Source organism: Cololabis saira, chromosome 9 (genome assembly GCF_033807715.1).
Source record: "Cololabis saira isolate AMF1-May2022 chromosome 9, fColSai1.1, whole genome shotgun sequence".
Taxonomy (NCBI): Eukaryota; Metazoa; Chordata; class Actinopteri; order Beloniformes; family Belonidae; genus Cololabis; species Cololabis saira.
The window spans coordinates 13455765-13471083 of NC_084595.1; the positions used below are offsets into that span (position 1 = coordinate 13455765).

The following is a 15319-nucleotide window of genomic DNA, read 5'->3' on the forward strand; positions in this document are numbered from 1 at the left end:
GTAAGTATTTAATTTAGGAGTACGCTTCAGTAAACAGTAATGTTTTTGTCCTGATTTAAAGGATCTACAGTTGGAGCAGACCTCAGGTCTACAGGAAGTTTGTTCCACCGGTGAGGAGCAGAATAACTGAACGCTGCCTCACCTTGCTTGGTTCTGGTTCTTGGGAACCACAACAAACCAGATCCAGATGAACCTCAGGGGTCTGGGAGCTTCATAGGAACTAACAGATCAACCATGTATTTTGGTCCAAGACCATTCAGTGCTTTGTAGACCAGCAAAAAGATTTTAAACTCTATCCTTTGACTCACTGAAAGTCAATGTAGCAATTTCCTGACCGGTGTAATATGGTCCAGTTTCCTGGTGTTTGTAAGGACTCTGACGGCAGCGTTCTGGATCAGCTGCAGTAGCACCGCCAGTGGTGGCTGGTCAGTAGAAGGTGCTAGGGCGCCGCCCCCCTCAAATCAAGAGAAGAACAATAAAATTAAAATAAAATAAAAAAACATGCTGTAATATGCAAATAATTATTAAAAGAAGGTGTTATTTCAGTCTGTGGGTGACTGTCAATAGTAATTAAATGTTGTTTAAATATTTATTTAGTTCCAAAATGTTTTTTTATTTTATTTTATTTACTTCCAAAAGTAAGCCAGATTTTATGTTTGTTTTAAATAGGTTAAATAACACTTGCTTTCAAAATAATATTTGCTGATTTTGTATATTATCAAATATCTGAAAGAAAGGAATGTTACTTTTTTCAAATAATATAAATTCCAGACAGAACAATAGAAATGTTAATGTTTTTCTTCTCTCTAATGTGTAAAAATAAAATGAACCCAAACCAGGAAGAAAAAAAACAATTCAAAATAACAGTGGACTTGTTGAAATGTTAAACCCCTACTTTATGTTCAGTTTTCTTTTTCCGCTGCAGCATAACTGAACTGCTTCACTAAAACTTATGACCAATAAGCCATTATTGTTGGATGGTTACATTTTTCTAAATTAAAGGACCAAAATATTATTTTCTACCTTTCTTTTTTCCCCATGGTACCAAGCTGGTACCTAACCGTGACTTCTGTGTACCGTTACACCCCGATGTAAGCCAAGGTCAATTGTGCCCCCCAAAAGGTTTTTAGCACCAGCCGCCACTGAGCACCACTATCAGTCTTAATTGAGAAAGTTTAGAAAAACCTTTTTAGTTGTCCTCATTTGTTTCTATATTTTTGTTGTGTGTGCAGGGTATTCAGGAGAATGAGGGAGATGTTTTGGAGAGAGACACAATTACAGTTTTTGTCATGTGGAGAGACGATCCTTTCCATCTCCCCAAATACATTTATAGTTAGTCACTGAAGAAAGACAGGCGCTGAATGAGGCACCTTCAGTTGCAACATTTGCTCCCATGCTCCCACTTAAAATATAAGAAAAATCTGCAGTATATCCATGAATTTGTACAATAAGACCTAATGGTGACATAATGGCTTGATGGAAAAATGATGTCCCCCAAAATTACTGAACACGCAGCTTTACTAACCTGATTGAGTGGAGTGGAATTTCACTGACTCGCCTGGTTTTATTTCCTAATGGTTGTGAAAATGATGTAGCGTTTCTACAAACAAGACTTTGGATCATTTTATAAAATTTTGATTTTCAGAGGTTGCACTTGCATGGCTGCATTTCCATTATGTTTTGACACCAGTATAATTCCTGTTTAAATGTCTCTGTGACTGTTATTTTCAAAGTCTTTTTCTTTGACCATTTTGAAGTTGGAACTTTTGCTCATCTTGTTTTAGGAACATTTTCTGATTATTGTTTTCATCCATCCATTTATAGAGGGACTATTGCTGTGTTCAGTATTACTATTTGTTATTTAAGTTAGTAATTTCTTTTAGTCAGAGTATTTACTTTATTTCAGTTTCTTTAGAAGCATTCAGAAGAACAAAAGGTGAGCATTTCCAGCTTACGTAGTCTAAAACTAAATATTTCTTGATTGTTTTTTTTCTTTACACCTATAAAAGAACTGTTGGCTCTTCAACTTTATGCATTTTGAAAAGAAATTTGCAAAGTTAGCCATTTTGGTAAAGCTATGTTTATTGAACAATAAATAACAATGCATTATAAAGGAATATGTTCTGAATATGGATCAAAATATATATAAATTATTTTTTATTTTTTTATTTCATGCACATTAAATAATTAAACACTTTTTTAATATCAGACAACTTAAAGCGATATATTTTTCTCATTTTCATTTGTATTAATTATTTTATGGAGCGACTGCTGTAATTTCAGTTGTTGTCCGGTAGGGGGCTCTAGTGTCTTTGTGATAGGTGTCTATGGACCGACACGCAGTTCAGATCAGAATGTAATGCAGTTTAATGTTAACGAGCCTTCACTAATCAAGTTAGTTTAGAAGATGAGCTATTTCCATCTGATAACCGGTAGTCCCAGGATATTACTGAGGTGTCGACGATAAAAGCTGCTTGTTCTGACTTGGTGAGGTTGTTGAAAAATCATTTCCATCCTAAACTGGTGAAATAATGGAGCGGTGGAAGTTTATTGTGAGAAACTGCCTGAAGAAAGCGGCTTCATGGTGAAGGAGGGACGAGGAAGCTTGCACCAGACTCATTTTGGAGATTCCTTGAAGTTGATGCTGAGATTGTTTGGTTTGTGGAATAAATGATGACAGAATCCAGGTTAGATCAGAGGACTCTCTGAATTTGAAAAAGCGCTCAAATTTGCACAAGCAGATTCTTTATTTTTTTGCGGGGCACAAAACCGAGAAGCGCACGGGAGCGCGCAGAGCCGCAGTTATCGGACATTATCTGTTCTGTCTCGTGTTTATTAATCACTTGGTTCGTATTCTCCACGGCACAGCTTTGATAAAGACTGTTTTAATCGATGTGTATAACAATGCTCGGATGAGTTCTGTAGGATAAATAGATAAATAGACAGACCTAAATATTGTTTGGTTACATAACCGTATGCCAGACTGTCACATTACCAGTATAGGCAGTACTCGAGTTGTAAAAAAAAAATCAGGGGGGATGGTGGATTTTATCATATGGGGACAGATCATTTGTGCTGATTACAAATAATATAATATATTACAAATAATAGCACTGACCAAAACACCTGCAGAAATACCGCAGGAATGACATAGCAGCAGTTAAATGCACCCTTCTGTAAGCTTTAAATATTAAATATTAATTTAATATTAAATGTCCACTGGGCTTACATCAAATACATCAAAACACGAAAATAAAAAACCGTTTTCTGAACTTATCAATATGCCTCTGTCCTACACAGGATAAGTAAAATGGATCACTGCAAAAACTCAAAATAAGAATATTTTTCCTATTTCTAGTTAAAATGTCTCATTTTAGTAAAAAAAATCTTATTATACTTAAAACAAGACATCACTGGAAAAAAACAACAATTTTCACCTGTTTCAAGTAGATTTTCACTTGAAATAAGTAGAAAAATCTGCCAGTGGAACAAGATTTTTTTGTTTGTAATGAGAAGATAAATCTTGTCCCACTGGCAGATTTTTCTACTTATTTCAAGTGAAAATTTACTTGAACCAGGTAAAAATGGTCAAATAAGTTATTTTTCTGGTGATGACTCTAAATGTTGAAATAGCAGTAATACCACATTCATTGATGAAATGACATAAGGGATGGAAAGGGGGGAGGTAGTTTTACAGGGGGGATGATTTTAACCATTTTTATTTCAGGGGGGCTGCCATCCCCCCTCAACTCCAGTACTGAGCATAGGGGATACATTTTTTGGCAGGTTCTGCTAGTCACGTCTTGTAACAGTCTGGAAGGAAATAGTATCACATCATAATTGGCTTACTGAATTAACAGATTCAGATTTTAAGTCTAATACGGTCTCTGGATATTAAAGGAAACAAACGTTGTAGTTTTAGGTGCGTTGTTAGATTGTCATATTTCTGGTCACATTAAGTATAGAAGTTTTAGAGAAAAAACACCCATCTTTCAGACGTAATACAGAAGCGTTGGTCGCGGTCCTTAGGCTATTTGGGAATATTAATACAATAATATAGGTGAATGAGATGATGCACTAGGCTAAAAGATTACACGGTTAAAAATGTGCATACAGTGTTCACAAAGAAATGAGAAAAAAAATAATGAAGCGCCATGGAGGCCAGTCCTGTATATGGTGCTTCATTATTTTATTATGAAGCGTTTACGTAACTTTATTGGGTATCTAAACACGATGGCTTCATTTTTTAATTATGAAGCATTTACATAACTTTATTGGGTATCTAAACACGATGGCCCGCACGTGAAATGTTTATTTAGCCTGCTACACCCGTCTGTATAAAAACCCTCACTGATGAAGAGCAGGCCTTCGGTGTCAAAGGTGAACCATGGTGTAACAGTCAACGATAGCGCCAGACCTGTAGATTATAGTATTCCAACATTTTATCATTAATGAACAGCAGACTGAAGCGGGATGTTCAATAGATCTCGGCAGGCGTGCACTTTTTGGCATAACACCTGCCGAAGGAAAAAATAACAAAGAAAAAGACTAGTAAACACTTTCAATGAGAAAGAGACAAACAAGGAAAACGTGCACATTTCATGGACGCGAGACTTGAGATGGAGAATAAAGTCAACCGCATGAAGGCAAGTATCGCAACATTAGGCTAAATAAACCTCAATTGTAGCCTATACGTCACTATTACAGGAAATTATTCTCAATACTTATTTCTTACATCTTGTCATTAAGTTCATTTGAGATGGGACAGGTTATGCTCATCACTTTTCATGAGTCATTAATAGGCTTGATGAGGTGTACCTCGATTTCTGATAGTTGGCTGAAGTTATTGTGGCTCAGGTCACCTCAGAAACAGACGTGGTGGATGTTGACCAGTTCAGCTGGTTGTAAACGGAGATGAACAGATTGCGCAAGACTAAATCATAATTAAGGTGATAATCAATCTGAACATATGGAATTGTTTTTTGGGACAGAAATAAAGTTCCACTGTTTAAGGGGCGTGTGTTTTGCATTTCATTTGAACAACGACATATCCCTGAATTTTCTCAGCAGAGTGGTGCTACAGTGGAGAGTGGATAAAAATGTAAAAATACACAGTACATTTGTGATTTGGACGTTATTAAACAAAATATATGTAGAACTGAATTGTATCCTAGTTTAGAATTACCTCAGACCCTTGCTGGATTTAATGAGCCTTCATCATTCACTTATAAATAATATAGTGCAACACGCAGCAGCTCAGAAAGAGGAAGACAAAATGGAGTATATGTTATTTATTGACTGATACATTTAGTCCCAAAGGAAACCGGAATAAGACACATTGTCATTGTCATGCGAGCAATAACGTCTGAAACCTGGCCTGGATGACTTGCAAAGTCTTGAAATCTGTTTTGTGTCAGCAGACGTCTTGAAGCCCCAGCAGCCTGACAGGTCAGTATTCTGTCCCTGCCGGGGGTTCGTTCGGGCAGCGGTCCACTCCAGCGTCATCCTCTAATGCTCTCTGCTCTGACGGAGGTGAAGGAAACACCTCTGCATTCAGACAGCTGCACTCCCATGCCGGAGGAGCAGATGAAGACACGATTGGAGAGGAGGAGAAATTGTGGCTGTTTGCACTCGGACAGGCTTTAAAATCCACTCTGGACCGAGTCAGCGGGGCGAAGCACTGAGCCGACTCTGCAGAGAGGCAGGAGTAAGGGTACAACACAAAGCCTCCAAAGGGTGAGAGGCTCATCAAGTCCTGAAAAAAGAAGGACAGAAAAGTTGTCAGCCACCACAGAGGGAATAGAAATCAGCTCTCAGGCCTGGGCTGATCCTGACCGGCTGAAAGGGATCCAACCCAGATGTGATGCTTTAGTTAAACATGCTGCACTTTAGCGTTCGCCTTTAGAAACTCTCATTCAGATCTTGAGTCAGTCATAATGACAATGACCCATATATTCTTTTAAAGTTTGAAAATAAACCACCTTACTTCTTTGGCACAATTCAACCATTCTGCTTCAAACCACTAAAAGAGTTTTGAAGACAGTCAAATATCTTTTATCTTTTCTCTTTTTTGTATGTGATGCTGGTCGTGTCCATTTTTTAAAATCCTGAACTTATAACCCTATTTTTATTCTATTTTTCTGTCTAGTATTTTCCTGGTTTTATTTGTTATCTTCCCATATTTATTTTTTAAACTTGATTTAATTTTGTTTTGTGTGGTTCTAAATATACTTTACATTTTTTTTTTACATTTTTTGTTTACATTTTGTCATTAACTTCATTTATTTGAAAAGAGTTTTGTTAAAAAAAATGTGTGGATTGATCAAATTAGGTAAGGACCTCTTTTCTAATTCCACTCTTTTAAATCTAATAAAGAGTATAAGACTTATTTTATGGGCTCTGGTTACAGATCCATGTGTGTTTGTGTACGTTGCTTATAGATATTTCATTTTCAGTTCTTTTAGTCTACATCTTTTCATATGTTTATATTCCAATGTTGAACAGTTAAAGAAAAAGAATCCCATCGTTTATGAAATTTTGATTGATTCTTCATCTGGTTTCCTGGAAAATTCCCAGGAACGTTTAGCTGCAGATTGAATCCGGAGGATTTTAACATCAGAGGAATGGTAAAAGAAAGATTTAGTTCAGACAGTAAAAAGAGAAATTGACTGAATTTATTATTCCAGAGTTTCAGCCTTCCTACCAGATTCTTCCATCCATTCATTATTAGTGTTCATCGCTCAGTCATTTTTAATACACGCGTATCGTGGTGAGTCGTTGCTCAGTATCATCGACTCTTTCACTTTCTGATCGAGCCGCTGCCCATATAGACGAGCCGCTCCGACTCCAGAAACAAAACCAGCTAGATCCAGTCTCTCAAACCAACAGATGAGCTCAGTTTAACTCCTTTTAAGTCATTACCAGACGTTTCTTCTTTATCGACAGCATCATCAAACATGAGCTTCTACTTAACAGCCAACCAACGTCAGGAAAATATCTGAGTTTACTTTACAGCTATTGTCCGACTCTTGAGGAATTTCTTACAAATCTGTTTAGCAAAATAGCAGTTAGGCAGTGAGAATAAACCGCTGTTATTTTCACTAAGACTGGCTGCAAAGCAGGCACAGAGACGTATTTTATTTTCATATTCTGTAAAAATGTATTTTTTAAAGCTATTGCAAGACTACAAGTATATAACAGTCAACTAAAGTCAGAGTGTGGATTTACTGTCAGCAAGGAATCATGCTGTTTAGAAAATAAAGTTTAATTATCTGAATCCAGATCAAATCCATTAAGGTCAGAAATCTTCTACGCGTCAGATTTAACTTTGCCTTATTATTAACATGCATTATGACAATAATTGTTTTAAAATATATATATATATATATATAAATTCCTCCTCAGGAGGAATTTTAATATATAAAGACTTAGCTAATATACAGTAATTATTATAATATACTTTAGCATCATTGATAATAATTCTTTTTTTTTTTTTTTTTTTTTAAGATTTTTTTGGGCTCTAGTGGCCCTTTATTCAAGCTGCAGATATGAAAGGGGTAGAGAGAGAGATCGGGGATGACATGCAGCAAAGGTGCGCAGGCCGGGATTCGAACCTGCGACCGCTGCAGGAGGACTGTAGCCTCAGTATATGAGCCGCTGCTTAACCCACTACACCACCGAGCGGCCCATTGATAATAATTCTTATGTACTTGAGCATAATGAAGATCTTACCTGACTGTCACACAAAATGTGTGTTTGGCATTTTTGATTAAAGTTAACTCACGTGAACATGTGTGGATGTTTCCACCCAAACTTCAAAACACAACAAATGAAAAAAAAAATAAATAAAATAATAATTATGCAAACTATCCAATAATATTGAACTATTTCCACTTACCTTCTATAGTGTTTTTCTATTGGTTTTATGTTTTGTGTTGGTTTTATCTGCCATTTTACGTGCTGTTTTATTAACTATTTTTTACACGTCGGTTTTAATGATCCATTTCATGTAGGTTATTGTTTTATTGTTTTAGGACTCTTGGCTATTGTAAAGATCTATACAAATACCCTTGATTTGATTTTGTTGTCCCTTTACTGAAAGGTCAATGTGAACACTAGAGATGGGCGGTATGGACTAAAAAATGTATCACGATAATTTCTGGCATTTATCCCAATAACGATAAAAATGACAATAAAAAAAATACCAATTCAACTCCACCTTTGTCACTATAAATCTATCACCACATTCAATCTTTGGAGCCCCCAAAACACTGCTCTAATACTAAATGCTACTAAACTACACCAATTAAATTGAATTAATAAAAACCAATTAAATGAGTCCACCTGTACTGCAAAACTGTAATGACTCAAGCTCCTCGCTCTCAGATCCACCATGTTTGTTACACACACACGTCATCAACGGGAATTTATTTATTTATTTTTCTTTCTTTCTTTCTTTCTTTCTTTCTTTCTTTCTTTCTTTCTTTCTTTCTTTCTTTCTTTCTTTCTTTCTTTCTTTCTTTCTTTCTTTCTTTCTTTCTCTTTCTTTCTTTCTTTCTTTCTCGCGCACGTACGTTGTGCGTCGATTTAACGCAGAACCATAAATCAGGCTTTACACCAAAACGTCATCAATGGGAATTTATCGTTTTTACCGGGAGATGACAAATTCTTACCGTGGGGAATTTTTTTGACGGTTTATCGTGAACGGTAAAATATCGCCCATTCCTAGTGAACACCCAATAAACCAAGACTGTCTACTACGAACCAAGCTAGAGGTGCCATTTTCTGCAAATCTCCAAAAAGTATCAAACTTGAAGTATAAATGCGCCTGTACCAGCTCGTGTTGTTGAAGGCGGAAGGGCAGAGTCCCGGTGGGAACCGCCAGTCTCAGCCCGCAGGCTGCTGCTCTGTCCACGGCAGCACAGCTGTACCAGCTGTTCACCTGAGCCGGATGAAAAGGACTTCTGGAGATTCTGAGATCCCACAGATGTCGGCTCAGTTCAGGAGAATTAATCCGACTGTGCACACTGCGACTGCGCGATGGGTACACCTGCTCCTCGTCTGAGTCCTTGGTTACCGTAGAGACGGCAGAGTTGTGCTGGGGGTCCGTGGTTTTGTGCAGAGTCCCAGCTGGAGCCTTCACTGTCCCGAAAGTGATGGAAACTTCCGACTGGGTTTCTGCTTCATGGTGGGTCTTACAAAGCTTTGGTTCAGGATATTCTTCCGCAGAGTCGTCTCTGTCACTTCCACAGGCTTCACAGAGAGGAAAAAAGAATCACAGTCAGACAGATGCAGGAGTTTCGATATTTTGTCTGTTGACTTAGAAAATGATTAGAAAAAGTTGTGGAGTCTGATATTCGTTTTTGCTTTAGTACCTGAAGACTTGCTGTGTTCAGAATCATGTGAAGAGGACGTTTTTACAGACTCGTACTTCATGCTGGCCACCCACACTTCTTTTGAGCTTTGCAGGGATTGCTGGAGTTTTCTGACAGAAAAAAAAAATGGAAGCACTTCAAAATGATGTGAATCTGTTGAAGACAATTATCTTGTCTACACATTCATGCACAGTCAAGGCAACGCTTAGCAGATAAAGCTGAAAGTTTGGCTTTCAGGAGACAGAACTGGGTCAGCAGTTTGTAGCTCGGACATACAACGGTTGCCCAGAGGGGGGTTTGTGGTATTTTTGCTGTAATGATCGGTTTCTGCATCATCTATAAGAAATATTTGAAAAATGGATAAAGAACTAAAAAGAAAATATTTGTAATGACTTAATTATTTTAATCCTTTCATGGATTTTATATATTTTTTCCAAATATAATTATTTACTTTTAAAAGGCATGGAAAGACATTAATTTTTTTCTATGCATATTTTTGGAAGAGCTATATTGTCTCCACTTCACTAGATACAGTACCATGCAATTCTTGCACAAATGAATTGTGACAAACTTCTGATAAAAGTGGTAAATATTCAACTAAACCTTACAAACCATGTTTCTGAGATGACCATAAATCCATTCTTATGTACATTAAAATGGAAGATCTAACACTTTCATATGTAATAAACAGGTTAGGCAAATGAAAATGGATTTAAGTGACATGCTCAAGGTTGCTTTTTTGTCAATGCAGGCTGATATAAACCATTCAAAGACATCGCTTCCCGGGCCGCCAGCTCTGAAGAGGCACTGCTTCTGTTTAAATGCCCGTGGCTTGACCCAGAAGACTCTAGAAATCATTATCTTTCTACCAGAGCAATAAAAGGAAATTAAATTAAAAAAAGATCCTCAGGAGTGGGAAACATCCTTGTTCGTGTGAATGTCTGATGCTGCAGCTGCCCTGACATAACAAGGGGTGTTACCCACATGTTTTCTGGGAATCCGGACATTTCTTTGGCTTTGTTAGTTTAGATTGTCATTGCCGTCACTGTATAAACTTTTGAGACCACGCATCATTCCATTTCAGTTGTGGGAAATAGACAAATGCTACAGCTATTTGATAGGTGCCGGTGTCTAATTTAAACGGATAAAGGGACACATACGTATAAGAAAATTGAAAGGGACCAAGTAATAAGTTTGCATTATTGCACTTTTTAAAAAATATATTTTTGCAACTTAGTACTGGAAAGTATTCAGGAAGCTTCATGTACTTTAAACAAACTGGCCATGTAAGAACTTGCCTCTTTTCTCTTCTTCCGTTCCCGGTATCTCGGAATCCCTTCGCAAAGGGATTATTGTCAATTTTCAGCTGCGTGATCTGATTATTTGTACAAAACACACAGTTATTTACAAAAACCGACAGATAAAGGGTCTACTGTATTTCACGACTACAGAATCTTACCTTGTCGTTTTGGTAAGCTGTTACTGCAATAAACTGTGTCTCAGGAAACACATAAGTCCTGAAAGTACTGCAGGGAAGTTTCAGGATGTCATTTGCCTTCACTACATGAAATCTCGGTTGGTATTTGTGCATCGAGTTGAGAATTGTCTGCAATAAATAAATGAATACAATAAAATAAAATTAAAATAAATAGATGGATGAATAAAAATTGACTCAAGAGCCTAAACTAAATCTAGTGACATAACGCAAAAGAAGAGGGTATCTGACTTGTTTTGTGATCTTTTTTTGTTTATTCACCACATGGAAGGCCTCACTCTGTGCGCCTTAAACATATTAGCAGAATGTATTGAAACTTACAAATCCATGCTTGTCAGATATGTTGTTGGTCAGTTTCAGTTTGTGGAAATTGACCACTTTAGACATCCACTGTTCGCCCGTGGCCGGGCTGTCGGGATGGATGTACATGCGTTTGGGCATCTCCGGGTCCGCCTTCCCCGCCACTATCCAGCGCGAGTTATGAAATTTATATCTGCACTCGTCAGCCGCCACGATGTCCATCAGCACAATGTACTTGGCTTTCCTGTCCATCCCCGAGCACCTGGCTTTGAGCGGAGGAAACATGCGCCTGCAGAGAAAACGGGGACGTTATAGTTTTCCAATATCTATAAGCGCAAAATGTTACATGCGTAAATTTCAAATATGTACCTCCCTGATTTTGTAATCACCATCTCCGTGCTGCACCCGTGAAACTCTCTCCAAAGGTCAGCGGCTTCCAAATAAACTTTGGGCTCATCTTCGTCCGTGTCGGTACTTTTCAGTATTTCGGAAGGCCGATAAAACAGCGAAGTTGACTCCGACGCGTGGAAAATCCGCTCGGGATGGAGTGGCCCCTTGTATGTGACAGCTGGGAACAAAGATGGTCCAGGCAATATATTCCCACGAAGCGAGGCATCTCCGGCCACAGCGCGGAGAGTTTGAGGCGCTTCTCCTGGAACGCACATCTTGGAGAAACTGTGCATGGTCAGCGAAGAAAACGGAAACTTTTACGCACGGTCCTCCACGAGTTTTGCGCTGCATGTGCAGGATATCTCTAACATAATACGTCGACTAAAGTTATTTCATATATGTTCTTGTTACTTTTCTCCCAATAAAGTGTTGTCTTGCCTATCCAGAGCCCTGCGCGCTCCACCCCCGAGTCTGTTTCCACGCTCATCTGCCTTTTTACATGTTTGAACTCAGACCGACACCCAGCAGGAGGTGGGCTGGGCTTTCCTCAGGATTAAAACAGTATTACACTTCATGTGAAGGGGAAATGTTGCCTTGAGTAGATGGGGAAGTGGCAGTCGGGGGAGACGACGCAGCGATTCGGCCTTTTCCGAAGGGGCAGCCGTCTGACATCGATTGTCCAGGCTGGATTAGACGGCGGGTTTGGGTTACAAGCTTTTTATTGCTCGATGCTCCAGGCACGTCCCGAGGAGAACTTTCCGTGAGCGAGGGCGCCAGGTTCAGGATGGATGCGCGCCACCCGCCACTGTTCGTTCAACAGCAGTTCACACAAGTCAAGTGTGAAAACGTGCTGCGTAAAGCAACTCTCAGTTCTGCTGAAACTAAAATGCCATTAATGAATGAATCAAAGAATGTCCAGAGTTTGCAGCCACATCGCAGCCTTCATTTGCGTCATCCATGCATTTACACTGAAAAAAATAAATCTAAGCACATGTTAATATAACATTTAAATCTGTGATATTAACAATTAAAAATGAAGTTGCTTGCTTTACATAAATACATCTAGTTTTGAACTTAATCTGCATTTGTTCAAAAAACAAGACATTGTGCATTTTTTCCTTAAGAAGCAGTATTTATGTAATCCCAGTCCAATCTTTTCATAAACACAAACAACAAGCAATGATCTTGTTGTATTTACTTTTCCTTTAACAATTTTAATCTATTGGGCAGATTGATCAACGTTTAGATTAAACATGCTTTATTTGTTTAAGTAGAACACCACGGTAAAAAGTATCTTGATTGATCTACTTTACAAACATTAAGGCAACTTTTTCACATGAGATTTTTGTAGATCAAGAAAGACCAGTCTTTGTATAAACGACTTAATTTTTAGTATGTACAAAATTCATTTGCAAAATTTTTGCAAGTAAAGTCAACTTAATTTTGATAAATAAAGTAAACTTAACACAATTAAGTTGACTGTACTTGCAAAATGTATTATTTACATACTACATCTACATAATAATCTCGTGCAAAAAGTTGATCAAGCACAATATTTGTATCAGTGTATGAAACCCCAGATGCAGCTAAATTTGTGTTGTATGTTGTGATTTAATGTTTTGTCAGAGTAAAACAAAAAATCCTATTAATGTCATTACAAGCATCAAGCAATGTATTAATTATTTGTTTACTTTAAAACCAAACAATAGGCTATAAGATTGTGAAAATTATGGTTTTCCTTTCCGTAAGCAGCATGCAGTTGGGATGTATCTTCTTATGGACATTTAAATCACAAGCTAAGCTTCTGGAAGTATGGTAATGGAGCCAGGTGGTGTTATAAACCTACAGGGTTGAGTTATCACTAAATCTGCCTATTACCACCTACAAAATATTGGTAGAATTAAGGGGATTCTGTCTAAACAAGACATGGAAAAACGTATTCATGCAATCTTTTTCAGTAGGTTGGATTATTGCAATGGCATCTTTACAGACCTTAACAAGAAATCAATCAGGCAGCTGCAGCTAATCCAGAACGCTGCTGCCAGAGTCCTTACAAACACCAGTGGACCACATTACACCGGTCATGAAATCGCTACACTGGCTTCCAGTGAGTCAAAGGATAGTTTAAAATCCTACTGCTGGTCTACAAAGACCTGAATGGTCTTGGACCAAAATACATGGTTGATCTGTTAGTTCCTATGAAGCTCCCAGACCCCTGAGGTTCATCTGGATCTGGTTTGTTGTGGTTCCCAAGAACCAAAACCAAGCAAGGTGAGACAGCGTTCAGTTATTCTGCTCCTCACCGGTGGAACAAACTTCCTGTAGACCTGAGGTCTGCTCCAACTGTCAGCTCCTTTAAATCAGGCCTAAAAACATTACTGTTTACTGAAGCGTACTCCTAAATGAAATACTTACCTGCTGTACTCTACTGCCCTTACTTTCAGCAACTTATGCTTTTTATTATTTTACCTTCTTTTCTTATAATTGTATTTCATTTTATTTGTTATTTACTGTCTATTTATGTCTTGCCGCTTTAAATTTTGATGTAAAGCACTTTGAATTACCTTGTGTTGAATTGTGCTATATAAATAAACTTGCCTTGCCTTGCCTTAAGGAGGCTGAGGTTCTGACGCTTTACATGTGGCATGAATGCAACTCTTCTTCATGTGACAATATCAGCAAAACTGTTTGATCGGAGGTTTACATCTATTCCACAAAGCATTTTATCACTCAAAAACAATTTTTAATGAATGACAGAAAAATGTGGCGTACATTTTTAGCATTGTTAAGTGTGTTAGCATTATATGTCAAATTATGGTCAGAATGAATTAAGTCAACGTCAGCAGACCTTCTTCCTCAGCTGGTGGCCCGTTGCGGTAGTTTACCATGTCAACAGACAATTTGGAAAAATAACAAAATGTGAAATATATTCCTCAGCAGGATGTGATCTTTATTGCACTGTTAAAAAGTACATGTAAATGCAATCTTCACCCCCCTACCCCCTTCAGTGATAATTCAGTTCTGTCAGTTAAATAGAAAACATAAGGCCATAGACCACAGTTACATGGAAATTGTTTAATGTATTGAAAAAAAAATCATCAAAGGTTATTACATAACCCATAGATTTCTGAACAGTAGCTTTCAACCCAGTTTTTTCAGCCCATGGAACAGACCATGTGGGCAGGAGATGCTTAGCCCAACCCCATTAATAAAAAAATGGGCAAATTCAGATTCAGATTCAGATTCAGAGAAACTTTATTCATCCCCGAGGGGCAATTGGGTGGAGCAATCCATCAATAAACCTCAGGGGTCAGTTTAATTTAAAAGTTCTCAACAGACGCACAACACTGAAGAGCTTCTGTATGTCGACCTATGGAGTGAAATTGTGGAATAGCCTGAGCATGGAGCTAAAACAAACTCAAAAGATATCACAATTTAAAAAAGATACAAAGAAACTTTTTATTCAAAATACAGATGCGAATAAACATGTAGATATGTACATTTATTAATATATGTAGATATATAGATGTATATTATGGATTTAGATATGTTATATGTAGGTACAGTATGTATATAGATATATATTCGATATATATATTTATATATCTATATCTCTATTAATATCAATTGATTTATAGTTATATGTAGATATGTCGATATATAGATTTATAGTAATTTTTATGTATATAATCGGGGGTAAATATATGAACCAGTATAGATAGCATATCTACTCTTATATAGTTATTCAAGTATATTGTTA

At 37.5% G+C, this 15319-nt stretch overlaps 1 protein-coding gene across 1 annotated transcript; it reads right to left on the minus strand.

Moving 5' to 3' along the window:
• Nucleotides 1–5282: 5282 nt before the first annotated feature.
• Nucleotides 5283–12012, minus strand: LOC133451236 (T-box transcription factor TBX2-A-like). The gene is made up of 7 exons (XM_061730209.1): nucleotides 11539–12012; nucleotides 11191–11458; nucleotides 10834–10980; nucleotides 10643–10749; nucleotides 9375–9484; nucleotides 8834–9252; nucleotides 5283–5755 (listed from the first exon to the last, which is right to left on the minus strand). Exons 1-7 carry the CDS (start codon nucleotides 11850–11852, stop codon nucleotides 5450–5452), a joined length of 1671 nt encoding a protein of 556 aa, XP_061586193.1. The 5' UTR covers nucleotides 11853–12012; the 3' UTR covers nucleotides 5283–5449.
• Nucleotides 12013–15319: the final 3307 nt, after the last annotated feature.